We start from the raw sequence: 26,045 nt of genomic DNA, 5'->3' as shown, positions 1-26,045 counted from the left end.
CCTAATACTGTACTGTTTTGATCACGAACATCATTTTAACAGCGATTTAACCGAGACGTTTTCGTTGTTCGTAGCCGCATCTGGATTTGGCGCAGGACCATCCATATCTATCCATACTCGTATATCTATATTTCCTGCTCATGCTCATGAGCAATAAGCAAGGCAAGCGATCTCAAACATACCATATCAAGGGGTCGAAATTATCATAATATTACATGAAATGGAGCCATCTGCTATAGAATCCTATATATTAAATCACATCTACCATGTCCATAACAGATAGCCCCTAAACCCATAGATAGATTCGAACATAGATCATCCCTTCCCTCTTACGCAGCTCTCCCAGCTGTATGGTCCTGTATCCCATCAAAGGTAGTTAGCAACCAGTAGCCATATTATCTCTTCGGATTATGTTAAAGCAAGAACCCAAATCATAAACATACCTTGTAAACCTTCAAAGCCTGCAACTCTCCCACGATCCTATCCCTCCTCTCGCCCTGGTCCAACCTCACCGCGACTCCATCACCTTCATAATCTTCTACCATCCCCTGACAACCCACGTCCTCATTCTCCTTCCCATCATATCGGGCAGTCTCAATCTTCAGTCCCTCCTCATTGGCCAAATGCAGTAGACAGATGAAACAGAATGAAGTTGAGATTTCTGACATCTTCTCGGTAGGGTAGGAAGATCGCAGGGAAGTGATGATGTTGTCGAAAGTTTTCACTGGTTCAGTCTCATCGGGTGTTTTGGGTGTTTCCTATGTCATTTCACCAGTATTAACCATCTCGTCTCCCCTAATGGTGATACATCCGCAAAGATGGGTGTTATACTTACCGTCTCATCCTCCGAGCTGTCCTTCTCAACCGGAACGAGACTCTTCAGTCCAGTCCAAATATCATCTTTCAGCCTTTTGACGTCAACCCTCTTAGCTTTCTTCGCAAAGTTGACGTTCTCAGGTCTACTCTTCTTCAGCTCTATATTCTGAGATCCCTGCAACAAGTCATCGGCCTCGTTGGGATCATACATGTTGGTCGAGTCTACCGCATCCAGAGCGTCATCGACATAGCCATCATCCATATCATCATGGAAGAACTGAGTTTCGAACGGTATTGGTTGAGAGTCGTTGTCTATGCACATTCATCAGGATCGTCAGCCTCACCTCACTTTACTTTGCTGGATAAGGTCGCACTCACCCATACCGTCTCCATTTAGATCGCCATCAGCTCTTTCCGCAGCAGCTTGAGCCCAGAAGTTCTCGTCGATCTCGCCATTGGCATTTTCTGCATGTTGACTGTCAATCCGCTTACCAATTTTACTACAACAGACATCCAACTCACCAGCCATACGAGTAGCAGCTCCACTTCTCCTCATTCGTAGCTAACATAAATATATCAGCGACGACCAAAGGATACTAGGGTACGTCACACCACTCACCGAGAACTTGGGTTTCAAGAACAACCTCAAAAGCTGTCTACTACTGAAATGCATATCATCAGGCAACAACCATTCTTCTCTTCGTTTACCCGCTGAAGTCTTCTTGTTCGATTTGGAAGAACTCGCTCGACTCGACGGTAAGGTGATAGAAGATTTAGTAGCAGGTGCGAAGAGTGTTTTCGACGAAGTAGCGGATGTAGAGGGCGATGAAAAATCAATGGTGAAAGGTGCTTTGGCCGCTTTAGCTGTTTTTGCAGGTGCGGATGATCCTCCAACCGGTGCAGCAGCATCTACAATATACTTCAGGCTCAGCTATGGTTTCTCATGGCAATGATGAGATGGTGAGATGCCCAACGTACCCTTCCTGGTGACTTTACGCAATTTCCAATGATCCGCTCCCGCCCAAGCTTTCCCAAAACCTTTATCGAAGTAATCGAACATCCCTTCCGTACCATCATCACCAGCTCCGAAAGCCATTACCAGCTCGCCCGGACCAGCTTGACGTCTAGGATCAAAGGGACCGTGATGTTCGCCTGGAGCAGCCATCCCTAACGAACCACCCATACCGGGCCCACCGTAGGCTTCCTGAGTATCCATATCGTCACCTATCATCGAGGCACCGTCATCGAATCCTCCTGATGGTCCCATATCGTAATCCTCATCGCCGAAGAAATCGTGAGCTTGACCATCTCCACCACCGATAGGAGCGGGAGTGAAATCGTCGTACTCGTCATCGGCGTACGATGGTCGGTTCTCATCATCGTTATACGAGTCTTCGAGGTTTAGAAGAGTAGTAAAGTCGAGAGCAGTCTCTGGGTCTGAGGAGAACTTGAATGAAGACAAGGTGTCTGAGATGTAGAGGTTTTGAACGGCTTCCACGGAAGGTACGAACTCTAAGCAGGCCAGTGAAGCGTTAGCGCAACTCATGGTCGAAGAGAAAAGGAGGAACTCACCTCTAAGCTTTTCTAGATCTACCATCTCCTCTTCCTCGTCAATCTCCTCCTCCTCTTCTTCCTCCTCGCCACCCGCATCTCCAGCATCAAACACGACTCTTCCCTTTCCATCTACACCCAAGTGATTCATGAGCAAACCCATAGCTCCTCCTTCATCGAAGTCCGCACAAGTCTTCTTGAACAGAGGATCAACGGTAAATTCAAGGTCGAACTTCTTGACTTGTAGTTGAGCGAACGATTTCGCCAGGGTAGCTTCGGATCGGCTCGTAGTCTGTGAATACGCTCACGTCAGCTGCAGCGTCAGGCGAAAAGGCGGCATAAGGATTCGGATTCACTCACTTTACGTGTAGCTTTGGGTTCACCACCCTCTTCGTCGTCCCCATCAACATCTTCTCCATCCCCAGCATCTGCTACCTCAAACGTAAACGCATAAGCTTGAGATCGTACACTAACCGGCCTTCCAAAACTTACCGTTGCCTGCTGCGAGACCACTTAGCAGTTTCCCAGTCTCAGTAGCTACACTGTCTACTCGGGACGTATAGATCTTTACACATCCGTCGAGGGTACAAGAAGCTTTCTGGAAATTGATACCTGTTACATCTCAAGATCAGCTGAATTTCTCGTATCAAATAGATACAAGTGAACGACCCACTCTGATCATCTGGACCATTTCGTAAAAGCGTCAAATCCGCAAAATAATCAATCAGAGCGAAATTCCAGGTATTATTCGCCGTGATTTTCTATCATTCAACCCAACGCACATATGTCAGTCTCAACAACATGTACTCACGTTTCGATACCTGAAGTAGCTGATTTGAAGGAAAACACTCACATTATCAGTAGCCAACTTCATCCATTCCTCGAAATTCGTGTTCATCACCTCCATACTAACAACCGGAGCAGCAGGCTCGACAGCCGATAATCTCTTTGCCCGTCTCTGAGTCATCGTCTGCCCACCTGACGAAGCCTGCTGAACCGCCAGAGCCGAGACCGTCCTTTTCCCATTTGCTGGTCTCTCTTTCGGTTCTCCAGCATTGGCAGCGAGATCACCAAAATGAGCGGATTTCCTTCGTTTGGCCTTTTCAGCCGCGTCGTCGTTCATCGTTGATAGGCCTGATGATTTTCTGGGAGCATTGATGGTACGTGAAGGTTGAAGGGGCGATTCGGCTGGTGAAGCTGTTGTTGATCCTGATAGTTTCTTCGATACAACCCTTGACCGCGGACTTGGTTTCGATGGTGGGGATGATATTGCCGTTGGCATAGCTGTTGGAATGTGAGGACTGATGATTACCTTGACTCTCTTTCAACAAATCAACAAAGAATGAAAGACGTCTGATGATCATATCAAGTGAGTTGAGTGTTTGTTTGTATGAGTCTTTGGCAAGTTTGTTGTTGCTTCAATTGATCCAGCTAAGACGCGTCTCACAACAATCATATCATTACGTAACGATTCAATCTTCCATTTATTGTCATGGCGAGGTCTGCTTGAAACTTTCTCATAAGCTGGTGCTTAGCGATCATACGAAACATTCGTTCGTTCATGCGCCTACTTTGACACGTTTGCAAGCGGTATCGTCGGCCATTGGGTGCATCCAGCCAACCGATTGATTGCAATCTGCATTGTAGTGTATCATAAAGTGTTGTCGAATCAATAGTCTCTCCGCATACGAAAATGAGTCAAGTCGCCGGCCTGATCGTAATGAGCCTGATCGTATCTGTCGATCCTGACTCTCAACCCGTAGAAAATCTTACCCAGTAGAATCGATTATCAAATTACGATCAGTTTGGGAGACTGTGAACCTGATTGATCGTCGGACATCCCTTGGAAAAGATCTCGGTAAAAAATGTGTGATATCAAAATACACGTGATGGCGTCTCACCTTGCTTCAAAAGCTCAAAAGTCCAGGTACTGTGCAAACCCCGATACAAGCCTGGTAATTCCTGTCTCTACAAATTTCACGCAGAGATCGCTAAATTCAACAAACACGCATGAAGTTATCCGTAAAAGTGGGTCTCTGAGTATGGCGTGATTTTTGCTCGAGTTCGCTTGTTCTATTTTTATCCGATGACGAGAAATTGCGAGCGAATGTCGGTAATCTGTATATGATATGGACGAAGTTGCGCTCGGAATGTCCAATTTTCATCTGCTTTCACTATAGTGTTCAGCATTGTACAACAGCTGGAAACACACAAAATTACTCAAGATTCTTCAAAGAGATTGACCACAGGAACTTCGAGTGAAGTCCACGACTCATCAAGCATGTCATACGAAGGCTCAGACACTGGTTCGGCCAATTCTCCGGGCAGGGCTGGGAAATCTGATGCTCCGAAATCAGGCTCGGGTGGCTACGAACAGGATGTTGGACATCCCTCAACAATTCCGTTTGGCGATGTGGAGAAGACACGTTCCAGAGCGGTAGGGGTGGGAGAAGGTGGGGTAGGCAATACCCAACGAAGACTTAATAGAAGACATGTGACTTTTATAGGTATAGGAGGCGGCATAGGAACAGGTAAGTCGCTAATCCGTTACCTATCTTTGTGCAGTTCAAGTGATTTCACAAACACATGTCATTCTCGCATGAATGGGACCAACTGAATTCGATAATCGTGACAGGTCTTTTCATCGGGACGGGCAGCGCACTAGCAAAGGCGGGGCCAGCGGGTTTGCTCATGGCGTTCATCGTTGTTGGTGCTGTCTTGTGGTGCGTGATGGAGGGTTTAGGAGAAATGGCTACATTGGTGAGCTTCCTGCTCTTGTTGATCATACGCGAAGATCTCCATAGAGATAAGTGTACTGATTGGATATTCGCAAAAACGCAAAGATCCCACAAGCTGGAACTTTCCCTCATTACGCTACCCGGTTCATCGATCCTGCTGTTGGGTTCACCCTAGCTATCTCCTACGGATACTGCTATACAATCGCAATAGCCAGTGAAGTTTCAGCGGCGTCGCTCGTCGTGGTCAGTGTTCCTAGTTATTCAATCGCAATTTCTTCTTGTACGCTAATCTTTCTCGTTCGTTGAAATTTCACAGTCATATTGGACCGATATCACACCTGCACTTGTAATTTCGATCTCCCTCGCTCTCATCTTCGCCATCAACATGATGAACGTCAAGTTGTGAGGGCAAATTTCCAAATAACATCATATCAATGTCGAAGCTTGACTGACTTGACGTAATGTGGGGGACTATCAGTTTCGGTGAAAGTGAAGTCATAACAGCTTCGATCAAGGTCATCTGTTTTATCGGTCTAGTCCTGGTCTCGCTGGTGATCACACTGGGCGGTGCACCGAATCACGATAGGATCGGATTCAGATATTGGAAAGACCCAGGAGCATTTACCGATTACAATGGTATCACAGGTTCCAAAGGGCATTTCTTGGGTTTCTTATCTGCCCTAGTTAACGCTTCATTCTCTTTCATCGGTGTTGAGACTGTGAGCTGGCTCTTACCTCTTTACTGCGCATTAAGACTTTTCTAACATTCCAATCAAACGTTATAGGTCGTCATTGCAGCTGCAGAGACTGTCAATCCGCATAAATACCTTCCCAAAGCTACCAAAAGGGTCACCTACCGAATTGCCATTTTCTATATCCTGGGCGCATTGTTGATAGGGATGATCGTCCCGTACAACGATCCCAACCTCTCTTCCGGAACGGGCAATGCAAACTCGTCTCCTTGGGTACTAGGTATAAAGAAAGCGGGAATACCAGCTCTTGACTCTATCGTCAATGTAAGTAAACACGGCGCAACAGACACACCTGAAGCGACTGCTGATTCTGCGTACTTCACTAGGCTTGTATCCTTATCTCAGCTTGGTCAGCTGGAAATTCCTATTGTTACATCGGAGCAAGGATAATCGTAGCAATGGCCGTGGATCGACAACTGCCGGCATTCTTCACCAAAACTTCTAAAAACGGTGTACCATACTACGCTGTCATTGCGTCCTTCCTATTTGGTCCGCTAGCCTATCTATCATTGGGTTCAGGAGGTGCAGCCCAAGCGTTCTCTTGGATTTTGAGTCTATCTACCGTCGCTGGTCTCTTGGCTTGGATGACGCTGTCCATTTGTTTTTTGAGATTCTACAAGGCGTGTAAAGTGCAGGGGGTGGATAGGAATACTTTGCCCTACAAAGGAAGATTGCAACCGTATGCTGGTTGGGTGGGAGCCATTGGGTCTTTGAGTGAGTAAGAACGGTATCTAACAGTATACTGCTTGACTGAACTGGAACGGGGTTGTACTTTATGCTGACAACTACAACGTCAAAACGTCAGTCATCACCTTGTTATCGGGTTTCAGCGTTTTCCTAAAAGGCAATTGGAGCACTTCAGACTTCATAGCTAGTTATATCGGTATCCCAATATACATCGTACCATTTGTCCTCTGGAAAATTTTCAAACGAACCAGGGTAAGTCATCAATCTACCCTATCTACAGGCATCTTGCTGAGCAGTAGATCACCACGTAGTTCCGAAAAGCCTCAGAAATTGATCTTTGGTCAGGAAGGTTCGACCCATCTGAAGCTCCAGAGGATCATCCTCCCACGACCTGGTGGGGCAAGTTCCTTGACTGGGTATTCTAGATCATACTATTCAATCACGCGCTACCTTTCGTCGGGGATGGGCAAATACATCTACATTCCTGGTATTTTCATAGGGATATGAACGATACAATTCCATCCACTTGTTCACCTCTTTTCGATTGTGACTCTCTTCACTCCTTGGGCATCGCACACCGAGTCTAATCCGCAGTCTCCGTTCTGACGGCTGAGATCGTAGGTCCATGATAATGTTTTCTAGCGTTGACAGCATACCATACCGCTGCGATCGTGGAGAAGCCAGCAAACACTACACTGGCGTAATTCATCGACTTTGGATCGGTGACTGGAACGGCGGTGGCTGGTCGGGGCCATGCAAGATTTAGCAAGGCTCCAACAAACAATCGCCATGCCATGGATGGTCATACTCACGCATACAGAAAAGGATAATGGAGAAAGTGATCCATACGACTGTGATCACGTTCTGCCAGGGACTATCAGCTCAAAGTGTGATGTCGGCCATCTATATGCTCAGTAATGAAAACTCACAATGATGAAGCCAGCCTTGCCCAGAGAATACGGAGCGTTTCTGACCATCTTCCTACCTCGCAATAACGAACATAAAACTGGGAACGCATAGGAACATCCCAAACAGATAGTAGCGACTGAACCAACATCGACTTCCCATTAGTACTTTGCTCATTCAACGATCTCGTAATCGTAGCTGGGGCGGTGTGGTAGATGATGGACCCACCTCCAGTAAAAGCATTAAAAGCAGCATCACTACCCAGATAAATCAAGCCCAATAGCGCACAAACTACCGTAGAAAGGATGAGCGAGTTGATAGGTATACCAAATCTTGGGTTGACAGTCTTCCACCATCCCGATCCTGGGATTCCGCCATCACGCGAGAATGCCCAGGTACATCTGGATGCGGCGGTGAGAGAACCGATAGTTGCGAATACCCATATTCCGAGGACTACACATCAGAAGCGATTAGATCGGCGTACTTCTTGAGAGGGAGAGAGGGCAGTGACTTACTGAGGAAAAGTAATCCCAATGCTGCGCCTGGACTTCCAGTGACGGTTTTGTAAAGTAATGGCATGGGTTGAAGACTTGCTACTTCGAGTAAAGGTGTGATGTCTGGTAAGACGAAGTTGATGGGTAGCTGCGATATGAAGATGATACCCATTCAATCCTGTCTTGATCTCACACGGTCCGTACAGTAGCTGAGAACTTACAAGGTAGACAATACCGGTGACAGCAGCAGCAGCCACAGAAAGGACTGTAAATACTTAGCTTGGACAACGTCGGTAGTAGACTCACCCATTGCACGAGGTACTTGATGAGCAGGTTCTTTTACTTCTTCGCACAGCGCAGCTACCATGCCATACCTACCCTGCGTGTCAGCAATAGCGATATACCCAACGGGGAGTTGAGAGGTCAAACTCACCCAGTCAGGGTATAGGCAGCTTGCAATAGTCCGACAAACCATGCCCAAGCAGAGGGCCAGCCAGAGTTGGACGCATCGAACTGCGATTCCAGGTGAGCTGTGATACCCATGCGCAGATAGTGAGATCACTTACATGGGAGAAAGCGAATTTGCCTGAATTTCTATTGTCTGCCATACTGAGCAGAGTCACGATGATCTATTATCTGAATCAGTGACTGTGTTAAACCTCGCAGACGATTTTAACATACTCTGTGGAGATCAAAATCAATCAGCTATAACCCTATCGTACGGTCTGATCGATGTTACTTTACTCACACTACAACAGAAATTCCAGTCCAATATAGACAGATCGTATTGAGCTTATCCAGATATCTACACGCCGCTATCAGCTCCATCCACCATTTTCATACATGAGACAAATTTACTTGATGCAGAATATATTGATCGCCAAAGACCCCAACAAGGACCCCCAGTACACCAAACAAGTCTGCCATTTGGTAGGAACGTAATCTTCGTGATACAACGTAGCGGCAGCTAAGATGAGTTGAGATCCTCCAAAGGTGATAGATGCAGTTACGCTATATCGGGTTCACGATATCAGCATTCCAAACAGGTGTTTATATTTGTTCGGATGACTCACGTCCAATTTCCTACTGTCCCCAACCAGCCGGTGAGGTAACTCGCAAAAGCACTATATCTAGGCGTGGAGAGCATCGCCGACCAATCTGTGGTGTTGCAAGGATCCTCTCAGTTTACACGATGATATATATAGTCAAGTCTTTGTGACTTACAGTATACACCACCAGAAGTGGGAAAAACGGAACATCTAGATCATCCTCCTCTGCTTAGCCAAGTCCAGTTAATATCAGATATAGCGATATAACTCACATCTCAGCAAGACTAGCAGCTATAGCGAGCGAAACGAGCGAGACAAATATCCACTATTTCCCGGCAAAAAGCCAAAATCAGCTTCCCCTTCCATCCTGATAATACGGTATTTCGTAGTGATAAGGATGAAACCCGACTCACCCCATACAAGATAGTCACAGGTCCACCATCAGTCAAAGCGATATTAAGCGTGGTGGACGTCCCAAAAGGAACAGCCATAATGGCGAAACTAAGTCCCAAAACAGATATCATGCCCAAATTCCTCTTCAGTTCTTGCTTGTATCCCATCTCTTCCAGCCTAGCTACGACGTTATCGTCATCTTGCACTGCGACGTTCTGGGCGCCGTATATCCCCGTGGCTGGGGTGGGGGTGATGGTCTTTTCGACTTTATCTTCCATTTTGGACACTTTGGCTGGCGGGTATGTAGCAGTGAGTAAAGTAGTGAAATAATCACCAAGGGGAAAAGGAAGATGATCACGATGAGAGTATGGGATGGTAGGATATATGACTGAATGGGTATTATATCCGCTGCTTATCTCTCCCGTAGGATGATGTACTTGCACTCCATCCTCGTATCTCCCATTTTCTCGGATACATATACGAGTACGGTATCTCCAGTATCTTTACAGGTAGTACCCGTACGAATAAGCGAGGAGATAAACAAAATCTCGTTCTGTGCATTTGTGCCTGCTATTAGACTAGCACAGTACGAAGCAAGTTAGTCAAACTGTGCCTCTCCGTTCAACATGTACATGTACGTCATCAATTCGCGTACGAAGAGATACCATTCGCTAAAAGAGGTTGCTTATCTTTCTTCTCACGTGAGGGAGATCTTCTCTTCTGCTGCAGCGTACTACGAGTACTCAACGCGGAAGTAAATATTGATCTGCCTCCGGAATACCCGGACATCTGACATTCTCAGCTGTCGTATGCGGGTCATGCATGTAATGGGATGATCACACCAAGGCAGAATCGCAAACCCTCAATGCATAGCGCAGACAGAGCACATCTATATTCTATTCAATCTACAAGCAAAGGAGAATCGATCGAACTTATACCTATAAGGTCCCGCAACACAGCAACATCAGCACGCTAATCCCCATGCCAACGCTGACCCATCATTGTACAGAACGGAATACTCACCAATAGCCACCCCACCTTCATCGCTCTCCCTGCCTTTCGTCCTCAACAGCGTCCCCGCCGTGGTATTCACTATCTGCTCTTTGTCCCCATCCCCTCCGAAAAGTGATACACCATAGACACCCAATTCACTAACTATATCTGCAAGTCTCGATTTATTCTCTCCGCCTTTGACCAACAGGTTCCTTAATCCTTTAGGAGGTTCGATAAGTTCCATAAGGATATATCCCTCTTTCTTCTCTGGTTCGCCTTCTTCCCTCTGTCTGGACTCTTCCTCTAATTGTTTCAAATAACCAGGTATATTCTCTCGGTAGATATTGTTTCCTCCCCCCTCTCGTTGGGGTTTCAACACGTATTTCTCAGGTTCATCCAACGCCAGATCATAAGCCTTTCTCCCCAGCTCAGAATTATCCATCGGATACAAGCCTATCCAGGTCAATCTTAATCTATCGACATCATCCTGCGTCAGACTGCCCGCACCCACTCCAAAACCCACATCAGGCCTATCTTCCCCTAGTAAGAAAATCTCCAATACTCCCGGTTCACTCAGTACTTGTTGGATCTTCTTCGCTCCTGATAGCTGTAATGCCATGGAGGGACATTTGATAGCTTTGCTCTTTTCTAAAAGTATTCGAGTGGACCACTCGGACGAGGTGGGATAATCTGTTGGCGTGTAGGCCGATCGGTAGTATATCACCGCTACTTCCCTGGCGGGCGAGGAGGGCTCAAGCGGAGATGGTAGCAGGAGGTTCTTGGTCGTTGGATCTATTTTGGCGAGAGTGGAGAGTTCGGAGAATGTATGTCGGATGACAGGGATGTTGTCTCTGAAGGGAGGAGTGACGCATAGATTAGCAGGTAACCCCAGTCCAAAATACGATGCACCTCATCAATATTCGATATACATCAATTCCTCGGATCGATTATGACTTTTTGTATACCATGCAACTTCGACACGGTCACTCGGTCGGAAAAGCACTCACCTCTCAAGCAATTCAAATTCCAACCACCTCTGATCAAACACGTTCCTCTCTCCTTCTTGCACCACAAACAGTATCACTGCATCTTTCTTGCCATAAGCTTTCCATCCTTCTGCCAATCCCGAGGCGAGGTTCTTTAGAGGTTCGTTGGGAGGGAAGTTAGCTGGGTTGGTGAGGTGCGGGGAGACTGAGAAGTACCCGTTGGTAGCTTTTGAGAGGTATCTGATGACAGAGCTAGGATCAGTATAGAGTCCTGACAACAGGGATTGAAGCTTCGTGGACAGAAGAAGAAGCGTTCGTCATGTATATTTAGACGAGCTCGTTCAGAAGATAATTGAGCTTCCTCTACAACGGACAAAACGAGCAGCCATCGTACTCATGACAGTGTGACCACTCGACCCCCTCACCAAGACATATTTCAACATGTTATAAATCTACTCACTTATGCATCTCCCCAGCCCTCTGACTCAACGCCCCAAAACTAGCAGCAATCGTATTAAACTCCACCTGCTTAATGCTCATCCCCTCGGTCTCGGAATCATGCAACAAATAATCCGACCTGAACAAACCTAACTGAAGAGGCTGGACCAACTCTTCTCTAATAGATTTCCACCCCCTCCATAATTCCCCCTGGAAGGTGTCTACCTTACTTACACTTCCTCCCATCACTCTGTCCAGAAACTCCCAATCAAGTGTTATTCGAGCGTATAATGCATTGTACAGTGGCTGCAATGATACTGCCAGGTCGTATAGCCCCCTGGGGAAGGGTGTGGGAAGGAGAGAGAGGGGAGCAGATATGGCTGATGTGGGTGGGTTGGACGATGAGGGGGGGAGGAGGGTGAAGCCGTGTGATAGGGCGTAGCTTGATGAGAGGAGGATGAGGTGGGAGTGTTGTTCTTCCGTTAAGGAGGGGGGCCATTCTGGGAGGGTGGTGGGGACTGCCATGGTGAGTTGGGGGGACGCGGGCGAAGATAGGTGAGGGAGGTGGTGATAGGGAGGGGTGGGTGTTATATACCTTTGCGGAGTTGGTTATAGATGTACAGTATAAGATTTGGGGTGATGGATTAGGATGATTTCTTTATCAACCGTGTATTTATATTTATCAGCACGCCATTTAATCGGTAATCAACGCACAGACCTACACCTCACCTCCACATTCGGATTCAGAGAGGACGGAATCAATTTCGGATTTGGTCATGACTCACTCACACTTTCTTGGCCTGGTACAAAAAGTTGGTCAATGCTGGATACTCTCATCTTCTTACATATACTCTGGTCAAATCAAATACCCACACCATCAGCTGACAGAATATGCCAGCTCCATCAGCGTCCTCCTCCTCCAGCTCGAGCGTAGCCGAGTCAATCGCCAAAGCTGCCAGAGCAGCCTTCGAGCAATCTCAATTGGTGGATGTGTCAGAGCGGGACTTGGCTTTGAAAGCTATACGAGAGGTATTGGAAGGGAAGAAAGATGAGGTGCTTAAAGCCAACAAGGAGGATATGGAGGTGAGTCTTAGCTCTACTCATGTAACTACTCAAGCAACTTGGTATATTATATTGATATGTATCATAATTATAGGCAGCAGAAGAGTTGTTATCCCAAGGCAAATTATCAAAATCACTCGTATCTCGACTAGATCTCTCCAGACCTGGTAAATTCGATGCGATGTTACAGGGCATAACAGATGTAGCTGCTTTGCCTGTCCCCACTGGTCAAGTCACTTTTGCGAAGGAGATTGGTCCGGGACTGGATCTGCACCGAGTGACCTGCCCTATCGGTGTGCTTTTGGTGATTTTCGAAGCTAGACCGGAAGTGGTCGTGAATATTGCTGCGCTCGCTATCAAATCTGGTAAGTATAGTCGTCCCCTACTCCTCACTACATAACTTCTGATCTGTGCTAATACAGGGGTTATGTATACTGATCATCACCCCTACATGCTTAACAGGGAACGCCGCAATCCTCAAAGGGGGAAAAGAATCCCTTCAAACAGCTACCATTCTCTCCCAACTCATCGCCGAAGCACTCAACAAGACTTCCATCCCTCCCACTTTCATCCAATCGGTCTCTACACGATCTGAAATCTCATCGCTCCTCGCTCAAGATAGGTACATTGATTTGGTGATGCCAAGAGGAGGTAACGAATTAGTCAGGAGTATTCAGAATAACACGAGGATCCCTGTTATGGGTCACGCGGATGGTATTTGTGCGGTGTATGTTGATGAGAGTGCGGTGGAAGAGAAGGCATTGAGGGTCGTCGTGGAGTCTAAGGTGGGTAGTGTTCTCACCCAGGAGTCAAGTCAACGACGACAAGCTGTCGCCCCATGCTCGAGAATACAGCTGATAACACTTCGTCCGGCAATCAGACCGACTACATGGCAGCGTGCAACTCCGCCGAAACACTATTAATCCACTCATCCCTCCTATCCACTCTCTGGCCTAAAGTCGCCGCTGAATTAATGAAAAACAACGTACGTCTCCGATGCGATCCCCAAACTCTATCAGCTATACAAGGTATCCCCGATTCCTCAAAATACGTAACAGCAAGTACGGACGAAGACTACTATACCGAGTTCCTAGGACCAACATTAGCAGTAATGACAGTGGAGAATGTGGGCGAAGCGGTAAAACACATAAATTCACATTCATCGCATCACACCGATTCGATCATTACGGAGGATGAGCAGTCAATGTCGATCTGGTGTAATGGATTGGACAGTGCGAATTGCTTTGTGAATGCTTCGACGAGGTTTGCGGATGGGACGAGGTATGGTCTGGGCACTGAAGTGGGTATCTCGACTGGTAAGACCCATGCGAGGGGGCCTGTGGGGCTGGACGGGCTGGTGATTTACAAGTATATGATGAGGAGTAGGAATGAGGGTGGAAGTACAATTGCGGATTATGAGAAGGGGGGGAAGGGGTATAGTCATAAGGATTTAGTCAAGGGAGAACCTCCATTCTAGGTCGAAGCTCGACTGGCAGGGCAATAATATTAGAAGAGCAAAGGGGTGAAAGCTGGAAATTGGACAAGGACGATATGTAAATGCATTGCATAGTATGAAATACACGAACGTGCTTCACGCTTCATCTCGTACATATCATCAGTATGGGACAGAGGCTATATGATGCTGTCTAAGCTGAAGACTGAAGATCATGCAATTGATGGGCAGCTGACCGTCCAGTCCTCACTATCCATCGTTGCGACAAGAAACGTTCGTGTGCGTCTATGCTGTCGAGCCAACTGGATGTGTTCATACTTTTGCATATCCACATCGTCGCCTCTTGCATACGCTGTGGAGCGATACACTCGGACGATCGTCGTGACTGCAGAGCGATGCGTACAAAGGTGCATGGGAGACAGAGTACATAGGATATAGAATATAGAGTACCTCGCAGTCCGGCTATTACTCGACATCGATCGCAGCCCATTCAAATTCGCTTTTGTCAGCTATATAAACTGCATCCTTGCAGATTCTTCTACTTCAACTTTCTCTGTATCATTGATCACTGTAATTCCTCGCATTCTCACATTCTCACATCCCTCGTCGCAGTATCCCTGTAGAGGAAAAGAGCGCAATAAAGCAAGACAAAGCCAGAGAATGACCCACCCCTCCTCACCACCTCCAACAGCTTACGATCCACCCCTCCCCAGACCATCATCCCCCTCATCCCTACCTTCTCCACCTACCTCTCCTCCCCCGGCATCGTACTCAAACCAACATCGATCACAGTCGTACGATCGTCCATTACTGAGAAGATCCAAACCATCCATTCTAGACGAACTACTCCCAACACCCACCACAAGCTCTTTCCAATCTGGTCAAACACCGACCGACCCATTATCGCATGTGATAAGACGAGCAGGATCGGTAGCTGTCATTGCTATTTTCTTGCTTTCCATTACGTTCATGGCTTCCACTAGCTCCTCTACGGGGGTACTGAGTAAGGGCGCGGCGAGTGGGTTGAGGGAGGTATTTGGAGTGGGAAGTCAGGCGGATGTGGGCAACTGGATTGGCGAAATAGCGAGTGCGAGTGGGCAGCAGGACGAAACTTCTGATGATCAGGGTGGGAGTGATACCGATAGTGAGAGCGAGCCGACCGATCAAGTACGGCCTGATGTTGGTGAGTCGACTGTCATCTCACATGTATTATACCATACGGTGCGAGGCGAGGCTGACAAAGTTTTTACGAAACCACACAGACTTTGACCATTACAAGATGTTGAGAACGATACCACCAGGTACGATCGACGTGAGCTCTGCAGGACAGAGGTTGATCTTCATTGGCGATATACATGGCTCGTATGATCCCTTAATGTAAGTCCACGTCTTACCAATAAAACAATATGTCCCCTTATACCTTCTTATTCGATATTACGACAAATGAGGTAAAACAGCCTAGCTAACAGAGGTAATAACCCAGTCGCCTAATGGACCAAATATCCTATACCCCCTCAACCGACCGCCTAATCCACGTCGGCGACCTAATAGCAAAAGGCTCAAAGAACAACGAAGTCCTAGAATGGATGAGGGAACGACGTATCCTTGGAGTGAGGGGGAACCATGATCAGGCGGTGATTCAGTGGAGAGGGTGGATGGAGTGGGCCGGTGGTGAAGATTGGCAAGCTTATGTTGATAGTTTGTCTTTTGATGATGAGAAGGCTGTGAGGAAGGAGCTGAAGAAGCATGGGAAGGAGTTTCCGGGGGGGTGGGAGTGGAAGGGGCAGCATTGGGAGATTGCTAGGTGAGTGATAAGCTCATCTCTTAGGGATCATCCTACGTTTGCGTATGACATTCCTGGTGAACATGATCCTTCGATTTTCATCATGAGGATGACATGTCTTCCGGATGCGAATGAATACTTCTTTCGATGCCATATTGATACGTGATCATTAAGCTGACCTAACTCGACTTGACATACCCAGAGCCCTCCCCAAAAACCTCTACATGTACCTACTCGACCTGCCCCTTGTCCTGCATCTCCCCTCTCTACACAGCATCGTAGTGCACGCCGGACTCCTCCCCATCAACCCTAACGACTCCCCCTCAGCCCCTGCTCAACCCTTAGTTCAATTCTCAAACCTCACTTCAGACCTGGACCAAGAATCCATCAGGAACTCAGAAGAAATATCCATACTGTTCGACGTACCTCAGAATCAAGTTCCCTGGAATTTACTGAACATGCGAGGTGTATATATGAAGGGAAAGAAGAAAGCGAAGGTGACGAAATCGGGGAAGAAGGGTACGCCTTGGAGCGACGTGTGGAAGAAGGAGATGAAGAGGTGTCGGGGGGCTGGGAGGTGGTTTGTGGATGGGATGGGGGAGATGGGTGCGGAAAAAGTTAGTCAGGTCGATGAGGGGATTGAAGAGCTGGATGAGGAGAAGAGACAGAAACCTGGTTCACCTGGTTCGAGTGCACAGAGTGAGGAGGGCGATCTGGGATGTTCGCCTGTTACAGTCATTTATGGACATGCAGGTGGGTATTCATGTCTATTACTGGTATCAATCCTCGATGATGCTGACGAGGTGTTTTATTGATAGCCGGTAGAGGTCTGGATATCAAACCGTTCAGTAAAGGTATAGATACGGGATGCGTTGTGAGTGTTCCCATTTATAGCCCAAATCACCAGAGATGTCAATTCAAGAATCTTGTTCTTGTCACTAATTCGTCTTGGTTGAACGCAGTACGGCCGTCAACTCACTATCTTAGTGTTGGGCGACTTGAAGGGGCTTAAAGGTGAATCAGTGAGGGTGGGAGATCACCAAGGGATCCTGGTAAGCGTTCAATGTGGTGAAGGAGGGATCTGAGATATACAGCAAGTAGACGCATGATAGAACGTAGATCAGTTTGGACAATTTCTGTAAAGGACATAGGAAATTTGAGATTGGGATCGGAGTGTGTTGTATCGTTATGAAGGGTACTGTATCGGTATGAATCCATAAGATGCATAATGTCCACTGGCACTGTGCTGGTGGTTTATCCTTATGGTATACGCCCGAATCATCCCATCTTCGTCTCCCTCGTAACTTCTGTTCTTTGAGATTAAGTTCTCGCTATCTAAACCGTCACGAGGAATATCATTACGATCGCAACTAAAGTGATCATTTCCTCCATATTCTAAGCCCATATTGAACGTCGGCTCTGGGGTAGACCACAACGATGCTCCTTACACAGCACCACTCGCCTCAGCCTCAGCCTTGGCCCTAGCCTCCGCTTTCGCCCTTCTCTCCTCCTCTTTCCGTCTCCTCTCCTCTTTCTTCTGCTGCTTTTCCAACTTCTTATTACTCTCTTGCTCTTTCACCTTGTTCTGCACCTGATTCCTAGTCACCTCAAGAGGATTGTAATACAACACCCAAAGTCCTTTCTGCTTATCATCATCTTTCCATTTCTTCCCCACACTCCCCTCCAGCTCGTCGTGGAACATACTGATTATCTCCTGCTTTTTGCTATCTGGTATCGATTCCCCCCTCTTACGATTCGCAAATACTATCTGTACTCTATCTCCCTTCTCCAACAGACTCTTAGCCAGTTGAAGTTTATGTAGTAAGTCTCCCGAGGCAGATTGCCAAGAGATTTGAACCTCCTTCTCTTCTATTGACATTCGTTTCTTCAATTTCGCTTTTTCCTCTGATTCCCTCTCTTTCTTCCTTTCTTCTACCTTGTTGATGAGTTTCACTATCGGTATCTCCTTATCCACATTCACGAGGACCAATGAATGGGTAGATTGATCGTATGTGCTCAGGATTGAGCGGAGAGACTGCGGGTCGAGCAGGTGGTTAGAGGTTGGGTCGACTAATTGGACTGTTCGATAGGGGATTGCACCGTCTTTGTAGGAGAGTGGGTGGGCTTCGGGCGGAGGGGCACGGAGGCCGAATGACGATGAGGAGGAGGAGGCATGTCTCGCAAGGGGGGAGAAGGGGGGAAGGAATGTCGCTTGGACAATGGGCGCGGAGCGAGCGGTGCTTGCCAGGAGAGATGATCGTAATGTCTTTGTGAAGAGGCAAGCCATCTTGTTCTGTGGAAGCAGTGCTGTTCAGTAAGTTAGAACTTGTGCGTCGAGGGATCAAGAAGGTTGACAGAAAGACACGGATAGAGGCGAAAGATACTACTGCGGTACTGGTCGGTGCACCTAGAGACATTCGCTGAAAGTGGAGGGCCTAAATCAGAGAGTTTCGGAAATTCATATTGCAGTTCATTCATTTATCGATCTCATCCCTCAATCGTACTTCGTTATCTCGAGTGCAAAATATACTTTCATACTCATTGCAAAGCCAGAAAAGATCAAGAGAAAATGCCTAGACCATCAATACCCCGACATATAATTCTTCGTCGCTCTCCGACAACGGTGACTCGCCCCGTCGCTCCTCCAAATATTCTCGCTCGATCATTGAACACTTCCTCCTCTAGCCCCGCCCCATCCCCGTCTACCTCTCGTCAAACCTCTCAATCATCTACAGCTACTTCATCATTCAGCACCATCAACGCCTCCGAGATATCGCACTTCTCCAACCTCTCCTCGCAATGGTGGGACGAGACCGGCGAATTCAAGCTCCTCCATCGGATGAACCCTACTCGTATAGAATACATCCGTCAGAAAGTAGCTTTGTCCCCCTCCGACGAAGAACAATGGACATTCCAGAATCGCCATACGGATCTTCAGAGGGAGGTGGAAAGGGGAACGGGTTTGTGGCTAAGTGGGAAAAGGTGTTTGGACGTGGGATGCGGTGGGGGGTTATTATCTGAATCGCTAGCTAGATTGGGTGGTGAGGTTGTGGGTGTCGATGCTAGTGAATCGAATATTGGGATAGCTACTACTCATGCTCAGCAGGATCCGTCGTTATCTAAGAAGATCGAGAATGGAGATTTGAAGTTTGTGCATTCGTCCGCGGAGGTGCTTAGAGATGCTGGGGAGAAATTCGATGTGGTTTGCGCGATGGAGGTGCTGGAACATGTGGATCAGCCTGGAGAGTTTATGAAGTGTCTAGGGGAGATGGTGAAGGTAGGTCTATTTCACCACCTACACAAGTCTTCAAATCGCTCTGAGGAGATCATGGCTGATTGAAATTTGTTCAGCCCGGAGGACATCTCATACTATCCACGATATCTCGAACACCCCTATCTCAACTTCTTACACTCACTCTCGCCGAAGACGTCCTGAGACTAGTCACACCGGGTACGCACACGTATCGAAAATTCGTCAAACCTCATGAATTACGTAGGTTCGTGTTCTCAGATATGGGAGGATACGACACATGGCACAAGAACGAGGATGCTAGTGATATCAGGTCGGAGGAGGTGGGCGAGACTCGAGGAATAATTTATGATCCCTTGGCTGGGAAATGGAAGCTTTGGGGTGGGGTTGTGGGAAGTACTTGGAAGGAAGTTGGGGAAGGGTGTAATTATATGTATCATGCTAGGAAGAGGTTGTGAGTGATGTATAGCTGATGCGTGTCATACTGACCTTACTACCCCAGAGGGAAAAGCCATTGCTATCGTATCGAATGTGACGTGACACATACGCTAACGCTTAAGTTATACATGATTTCGAGTATTTGACTAACGAGTATGGGTATATATATCAATCTATAATACGTTCTGTCCACTCAAAGCATTATTAATTACTAAACTGGAACTTTGTATTCTATATAGGTGACTAGAGGATGAAACAATTAATGGCTTGAGGTCGTATGATCCGACTCAGCCGTCTTCTTCTCCTGAACCGCAGGTGTGGTAGCAGGACTATCCAATTGTTCAGGCTCTGAGGCTTTCTCCTGACCCGAATTCTTGGGTACTCTGGCTAACCAGTAGATACCTACTGCGGCGAATACGTTGAAGATGATATAAGCAAACATGAGACCGAAATCTCTCCACCTGAAAATGTGAAAACCCATCATCAGCATTTCGTCGAGTGTACATTGCAACGACAATCATGTTGAAAAAACCTACTTATTGTCATAAGATAATCCAAATCCAGCTAAGAAAGTGTTGGTCTCTTTCATGGCGCAGAACGAACACTCGTCCGTGGCATTCGGGTCCAACAGATATCCCCCAGCAGCAGAGATGTACCCTTCCATATATTGGGCGCAGGTGTTACCGGCAGTAGGGGTGAATTTGAGGTACTCGTTCGCTGCGCAGACTACCTCGGTGTTGGCGACTGCTACACTCAACATCCCTTCGACAAGGTATGTGAAGGGTGATACTCTGTTGTGAATATGTTCGTCAGCCTATATTATAGATGGGGAGAAGGTGAGCGGAAGGCGGCTTACCGATACATGAAGATCCAGAATCCAGGCAACGAGTCCCCTGGTACCAAGACACTGTGTAACGCGTTTAACCGAAGATCAGCATCCTAGTAGACACGTCCTTTCAGGAAGGCACTTTAGCACATACCCATTGAAGACCAAACACAGCATGAACAGTAAATTCGCAATGTTACCAGCAGTTTCGGCAGTCTCGATACCAGCTACGATCATAGTGGAGAAAGTCGAAGTAAAGATCAAGAAGGTCTCGACGTAGAGCCACATGATTGCACCTCGCAAGTTGACAGAGTCGGTGGGGATGGCGTTCCTGTAATATCCGATAGGGTAATACCAGCAGAAGAAGACGACGATTCCCATCAAGACTGCAGCGTGTCGGTACATCAGCAAGGGATTATATGTCAACAGGCAAAAAGGGGGAACTTACAAGCCCAAGGAAGCTCAGCGACAATCTGAGTGGTGATGAAGATCTTCCATGAATATACCTTGGAGGGTCGCTCTCTGACTTCGTATAAACTTCGTTGGGTTACGAAATGAGGCATCATTTGCTGAACCAGTTGACCGAAGATTGTGAAGAGCTAGATTACAACGATCAGCATTCTATGAACACAACAGTACCAATTGACTGCCACTCACCATGAAAACGGAGAACAGTTGATTTTGCAACCCTTGTTGTGAAGTGCCAGCTTTGAAGAAGGAGAATCCGATAAATATTGACTGAGATACGTTAAAAGAATAATCAGCGCTTCATCTTCATTTGGTTTTGGGATGAACTAAACCACTCACACAAGCAATACACAGAACAGCCTTGGCCCAAATATAAGACGGCGTCCTCCAATGTTGCTGAAGTACTCTGGTAAGTACCAAGCCAAACTGTTTGGTGAGTGGCGCAGCGAACTCGGCATACGCAGCCTTATCTTCCTTTGTCGTACCGGTCCCTTCTGTGTGCTTGTCGACAGTAGTATTTTTTATCCTTTCCAGCTCGTTCCTCACTTCTTGACGTTCAGGACTGTTCAACCATGCCTTGTGCCAATCTACAGTCGTATGACTTCCAGGAGCAGCGCCAATGGCAGATAACATCCATTCTGCAGGGTTCTCTCCGGCCGGACAAGGTGGCGCACCGTTGCGAACGAAATAATCAATGAGGATGTGCGATTTCTTGCCGACCTGTCCATAGTATACCGTCTTACCTCCTTTGGCGAGGAATAGGAGTCTATCGAATTGCTCGAATAAGATTGCAGAGGGTTGGTGGATCGTACATAGGATAGCTTGACCGTGTTCCTGGAGTTTCTTGAGCAGTTGGAGAATGTTCCATGAGGTTTGGGAATCGAGACCTGAAGTGGGCTCGTCGAGGAAAAGGAGCAATGCAGGTTTGGCAACGAGTTCGACACCGATCGTAAGTCGTTTTCGCTGTTCGACGTTAAGACCTGTGAATGTGTCAATTCAAAATGAGCATAATTTCCTGTCAGACAGCGGGTGACGAACTCACCAGTACCAGGTACACCGACAACAGCATCGGCATAAGCATCCATCTCCAACAACTTCAATACCTCTTCTACGTAATCCAGTTTCTCCTGCTTGGGCACATGCTTGGGTTGACGGAGCAAGGCACTGAATCTGAGAGCTTCTCTAACAGTGGTAGTCTCAAGATGCAAATCCTGTTGTTGCACGTAGCCCGTCTTTCTCTGGAAGGAGACATCTCGTTGTTTACCGTCCACCAACATCTCACCGGTGACTACACCCATAGTGACACGCGTGGCCAGAACATCCAACAAAGTAGTTTTACCAGCACCTGAAACACCCATAAGAGCAGTCAAAGTACCAGGTTTGACCCATCCGTCTACGTGATCGAGGATTCGTCGCGTCTCGCCCTTAATCTTGATATCGTAAACTACGTCTTTCCAGGAGAAGATGGCGGTTTGTCGTTGGATCAGACCGGGGGCATCGGCTCGATCAGCTCCAGTGATTTGTTTGGCTAGTTTGCTTCCTTTGCCGTCGGATTGGGACTCTTCGTCGTCGGATGATCGTTTTCGGAGGGATTTTGGAACTTTGCCTCGGGGGTAGATCAGGATTTCACCTTTGGACTTTTGGGCGGTAATCAACTCTGCGGGAGGGTAGCAGGAGGATGATCAGCTTCAACTAAATCCACAGAAGCACATTTTGCGTGGTTATGTCTAAACTCACCAGTGGCGGTCATGTAAACGGCGGTGAAGAAGATGAAGAACGCAATGAGGATACCGAAGTTTCTCCATTTGTGAGCGTGGTAGTACCTATATCTACTATCAGCATCGAGCTTGGCGAGCCAGGTTATAACTTTAGGATTTGACTCACTGATAAGCGTTATTGATATAATCATCACCATTAACAACCATCGACCCAGGCCTAGAACCGATTGACGAGCATACACTCTCAGTCCCAGTGGCACCTTCATACCCTGGCCCAGTGGGGACGACAGCCGAACAAGCGTATTCTCTACCGTGGAATTCGTTGATCATCAAAGACTCAAATCCGTAAGCGATCGGGTCGATATAGTTAATCCACCTCGCCCAGCCTTTCATGTAATTTACGTTGATCGCGAAACCGGTGTAGATGACGAGGGCCAAGATAAGTACCGCAGCGGGTGCAAGTGCTTGAGTGAGTGTTCGAGATAACGAGGCGATGGATCGGAAGACCATGGACATGACCATCGTACAGGAGAAACTGATCAACATGAAGAAGAAGAATGGTCCTATACGAGAATTCAACATAATTCTATGTTGCAAGAAGAAGATGGGGATTCTTACCTGGTTCACGTCGGAGGTTGGTCATGAAGTATACGATCAAGTTGAACAAGATGGCATTGGTAATTTTGTAAGGCATATCGGTGATTGCAGATGCAATGGCTTCAGCGGAAGGGTGGTAGCTGAAGTGGGCGCGAAGAGATGTTAGCCGTCAGTTATTAGAAATTATATTTGATAGACCGATGAACTTACAACGCGTATTGAGCATGTTTCTCAACGATATTTCGTTGAGCATACAAGATCAAGATCTGTATCCCCATGTGTGTCAGTGAATCGGGTGTTGATATTGACAGATATGATGAGAGAAAACTCACTTCCAATGCTGAACTGAAGGCGGACATGAGAATAGCGAAGAAAAGAAGTGCGCCACGACTGTAGAAACTACCTGTGTTTGAGGCTAACCAAGGAGGCACGTCAGTACGAGGGCCGTAGATAGACTCCAAAGCGGTATAGTCGACTCACGGAGATTATAGAAGATAGACGAGATGATAAGTGCCATAATAGAATTACCGATCAAGGCAGACAGCGTCAAACTTGGGTCCGCCTTGAGACGTTGGAAACCTCTTCTGAGACAGAGCTTGACTTGACCGCCGAATGAAAGGGTATATGGGGATTTAGGGCGACTACAATCATCAAGAGTCTTGTGAGCCCACACCCCTTCCGCCGAGACCTAATGCTACTTACAGATGTTTAGACTGTTGAGCCCTTCTAGACTCCAAGAACTCCTTATATCTCTCCCCATGGACCGGGTGTCGTTGTTCGAACTGTTCGATATCGACCAAAAGATCCCTATACTCCTGAGAAGCCTTCCAAGCTTTCACAAATTCCTGGGGAGTTCTGGGTACCTTGTTCTCCCACCCCTTTCTGGGTTTCCTTTCCGATGCGCTCGTAAGCGAGGTGAGGAAATCAGGTGTGGTTTGTTGTTCGGGGCACTCGAATCCCATGTTCACGAAGAACTGCTTAGCCTCTGTGGTTTTACCAAAGTAGATTTGCTCGCCTTCGTAGAGGACCGAGACTTTATCGAAGACGTCGTAAGCTGATTGTGGCGCTTGGTAGATCGCCACTACCGATGAGATGTCAAGGTAGTCGGCATTGGTCCTTAGGGATTTACAGAATTCAATGGCGTTGGCTGAGTCGAGACCTCGAGTAGAGTTGTCCCAACACTGGAGAGGAGCACCAGCAAGTGCCGCTTCGGCGATAGTAACTCGCTTACGTCTAGTGAAGCTCTTGTTAGCGGCGGTCGGGTATAGAGGATAGGGGATGACTTGAACTCACTCTCCTCCGGATACACCTCGGACGAAATCGTTACCGACGATGGTATTGACAGTGTGGGAGATACCAAATATGGACATGACGACGTCTCGCATGTTGGTGGCGAACTCTTTGGGTGTAAGACCATTGGGTGGATTTCGAGGACATCGAGCTTCGGCAGCAAAGCTATATAATGAAGAAGGTCAGCCTCGCCGTGGTTCAGCAACCAACTTGTTAAAAGCTCACGCAAGAGTATCACCGACGGTGAGTTGAGGGAAGTGGACATCAACCTCAGCGGTGTAGATCGCTTCTCCTCGGAATTGTTTGTACATCTGTTTGGGTGTGATACCTGTCACAGAAGTAGTAGGAGACATCAGTTTTTATACGACTGTCATTCAATAACAGGATGTTGCCTCACCTCGGTAGTTGAGATGGGACGCTTCATCAAGGTAAATACCGTTCATCTCTCCTGCAATTGTCTTCAACATGGTTGTGCATCCACTAAATTCATCAGTCAGCACAGGCCTCCCCCAGTACAACATATGGAAATGACTTGACTCACCTTCCAGGAGGACCAAGCACGACCAGCAGCTCCCCAGCTTCGAGTACACCATCCATACTCTTCAAGATCTGTACTTTCCTCTTCCTATTACCGATCAAATCTCTGAGAGCGCCCACCATGGCTAGTGGCAAGTTGGCTACGGTCTTCTGGTAATCTGTGATATCAAGATATTGTCAGCCGCCCCCTTCTTATGATTTGAAAGAACGGATGGGATGACTGACCTGCATCAGACCCAAATCCATGAACCGCCAAATCCTTGAACGCGATCCCCGATCTCCGAGTGGTACCACTACTCTCCTTGGCTCTCATGAACCCCCTCGTCCATTTCTTCGAATCGAAATTCTCTGAGAAGGGATCAAGGTCGCTGTCCTTCTCATACTCGAACGGATTGCCTTCGTCGTCGCGATCCTCGTGCAGGGTATTCTCCCCATCATGCTGACCGTGATGATGGTGGTGGTGATGATGATGGTGGCTTACTCTCGAGATCTGCCTGGCGAGTAATCCGATATGCTGGTTGACATGCTCGTGTGTAGGTGCCGGAAGGGTGTCCTCCTCGTGTTCCTCTGTATAATGCGGATGAGATACCACTCTGTCTAAGCCTGTCGTACCGGCATATTGGGATTGGCGGTCAAAGTTCTGGGGTAAACCCGTAGAGGCGAATGCCATGTTGGTTTACTGATTCAGCAAGTATTGATGTGCGAATGTCGATGTACGAATATGCTATCCTTGCCCAATCTTATTCTGTGGTAGTGGTGTTGCTATGTATCACTGGTATCAGCGGCAAAATGGTTTAGCAAACAGATTAATAAGTGGGAA

The 26,045-nt window shown here is 47.3% G+C and overlaps 9 protein-coding genes across 9 annotated transcripts; 4 read left to right on the top strand and 5 right to left on the bottom strand.

Moving 5' to 3' along the window:
* Positions 1-329: 329 nt before the first annotated feature.
* On the bottom strand, positions 330-3,649 carry I302_100622 (uncharacterized protein; the record flags this gene model as incomplete). The annotated part of the gene is made up of 12 exons (XM_065869112.1): positions 330-356; positions 444-758; positions 836-1,128; positions 1,201-1,281; positions 1,339-1,378; positions 1,436-1,725; positions 1,795-2,328; positions 2,389-2,659; positions 2,728-2,798; positions 2,860-2,979; positions 3,041-3,128; positions 3,221-3,649. The coding sequence occupies 12 exons, from the start codon at positions 3,647-3,649 to the stop codon at positions 330-332; spliced, it is 2,559 nt and encodes an 852-aa protein (XP_065725184.1).
* A 999-nt stretch (positions 3,650-4,648) lies between these two features.
* Positions 4,649-6,969, top strand: I302_100621 (uncharacterized protein; the record flags this gene model as incomplete). Its single annotated transcript, XM_019190634.1, has 9 exons — positions 4,649-4,898; positions 5,003-5,127; positions 5,211-5,348; positions 5,422-5,507; positions 5,584-5,824; positions 5,891-6,121; positions 6,184-6,571; positions 6,663-6,796; positions 6,856-6,969. 9 exons carry the CDS (start codon positions 4,649-4,651, stop codon positions 6,967-6,969), a joined length of 1,707 nt encoding a protein of 568 aa, XP_019047382.1.
* A 158-nt stretch (positions 6,970-7,127) lies between these two features.
* I302_100620 (uncharacterized protein) lies at positions 7,128-9,664 on the bottom strand (the record flags this gene model as incomplete). The annotated part of the gene is made up of 15 exons (XM_019190633.1): positions 7,128-7,285; positions 7,357-7,408; positions 7,474-7,589; positions 7,679-7,903; positions 7,966-8,092; positions 8,166-8,209; positions 8,251-8,318; positions 8,378-8,457; positions 8,511-8,573; positions 8,695-8,749; positions 8,803-8,955; positions 9,018-9,102; positions 9,169-9,203; positions 9,266-9,318; positions 9,407-9,664. The coding sequence occupies 15 exons, from the start codon at positions 9,662-9,664 to the stop codon at positions 7,128-7,130; spliced, it is 1,572 nt and encodes a 523-aa protein (XP_019047381.1).
* A 622-nt stretch (positions 9,665-10,286) lies between these two features.
* On the bottom strand, positions 10,287-12,328 carry I302_100619 (glutathione synthetase; the record flags this gene model as incomplete). Its single annotated transcript, XM_019190632.2, has 4 exons — positions 10,287-10,324; positions 10,410-11,230; positions 11,387-11,605; positions 11,826-12,328. 4 exons carry the CDS (start codon positions 12,326-12,328, stop codon positions 10,287-10,289), a joined length of 1,581 nt encoding a protein of 526 aa, XP_019047380.2.
* Positions 12,329-12,694: 366 nt separating this feature from the next.
* On the top strand, positions 12,695-14,342 carry I302_100618 (glutamate-5-semialdehyde dehydrogenase; the record flags this gene model as incomplete). The annotated part of the gene is made up of 4 exons (XM_019190631.1): positions 12,695-12,886; positions 12,960-13,230; positions 13,328-13,650; positions 13,746-14,342. The coding sequence occupies 4 exons, from the start codon at positions 12,695-12,697 to the stop codon at positions 14,340-14,342; spliced, it is 1,383 nt and encodes a 460-aa protein (XP_019047379.1).
* A 636-nt stretch (positions 14,343-14,978) lies between these two features.
* On the top strand, positions 14,979-17,186 carry I302_100617 (uncharacterized protein; the record flags this gene model as incomplete). The annotated part of the gene is made up of 6 exons (XM_019190630.1): positions 14,979-15,501; positions 15,581-15,695; positions 15,802-16,122; positions 16,304-16,854; positions 16,920-16,975; positions 17,064-17,186. 6 exons carry the CDS (start codon positions 14,979-14,981, stop codon positions 17,184-17,186), a joined length of 1,689 nt encoding a protein of 562 aa, XP_019047378.1.
* Positions 17,187-17,545: 359 nt separating this feature from the next.
* I302_100616 (uncharacterized protein) lies at positions 17,546-18,388 on the bottom strand (the record flags this gene model as incomplete). Its single annotated transcript, XM_019190629.1, has 1 exon — positions 17,546-18,388. The coding sequence occupies one exon, from the start codon at positions 18,386-18,388 to the stop codon at positions 17,546-17,548; it is 843 nt and encodes a 280-aa protein (XP_019047377.1).
* Positions 18,389-18,670: 282 nt separating this feature from the next.
* Positions 18,671-19,809, top strand: I302_100615 (3-demethylubiquinone-9 3-O-methyltransferase; the record flags this gene model as incomplete). The annotated part of the gene is made up of 2 exons (XM_019190628.1): positions 18,671-19,378; positions 19,453-19,809. 2 exons carry the CDS (start codon positions 18,671-18,673, stop codon positions 19,807-19,809), a joined length of 1,065 nt encoding a protein of 354 aa, XP_019047376.1.
* Positions 19,810-20,048: 239 nt separating this feature from the next.
* I302_100614 (uncharacterized protein) lies at positions 20,049-25,895 on the bottom strand (the record flags this gene model as incomplete). Its single annotated transcript, XM_019190627.1, has 20 exons — positions 20,049-20,250; positions 20,326-20,580; positions 20,646-20,696; positions 20,770-21,001; positions 21,064-21,214; positions 21,273-21,353; positions 21,423-22,063; positions 22,126-22,740; positions 22,821-22,906; positions 22,968-23,364; positions 23,420-23,538; positions 23,609-23,664; positions 23,731-23,813; positions 23,879-24,039; positions 24,101-24,631; positions 24,692-24,853; positions 24,914-25,016; positions 25,086-25,168; positions 25,230-25,383; positions 25,451-25,895. The coding sequence occupies 20 exons, from the start codon at positions 25,893-25,895 to the stop codon at positions 20,049-20,051; spliced, it is 4,608 nt and encodes a 1,535-aa protein (XP_019047375.1).
* Positions 25,896-26,045: the final 150 nt, after the last annotated feature.

The sequence above is a fragment of the Kwoniella bestiolae genome, chromosome 1 (genome assembly GCF_000512585.2).
Source record: "Kwoniella bestiolae CBS 10118 chromosome 1, complete sequence".
Taxonomy (NCBI): domain Eukaryota; kingdom Fungi; phylum Basidiomycota; class Tremellomycetes; order Tremellales; family Cryptococcaceae; genus Kwoniella; species Kwoniella bestiolae.
Note: the sequence above shows the minus strand (reverse complement) of the source record. Positions and strands in the feature narration are given on the sequence as shown.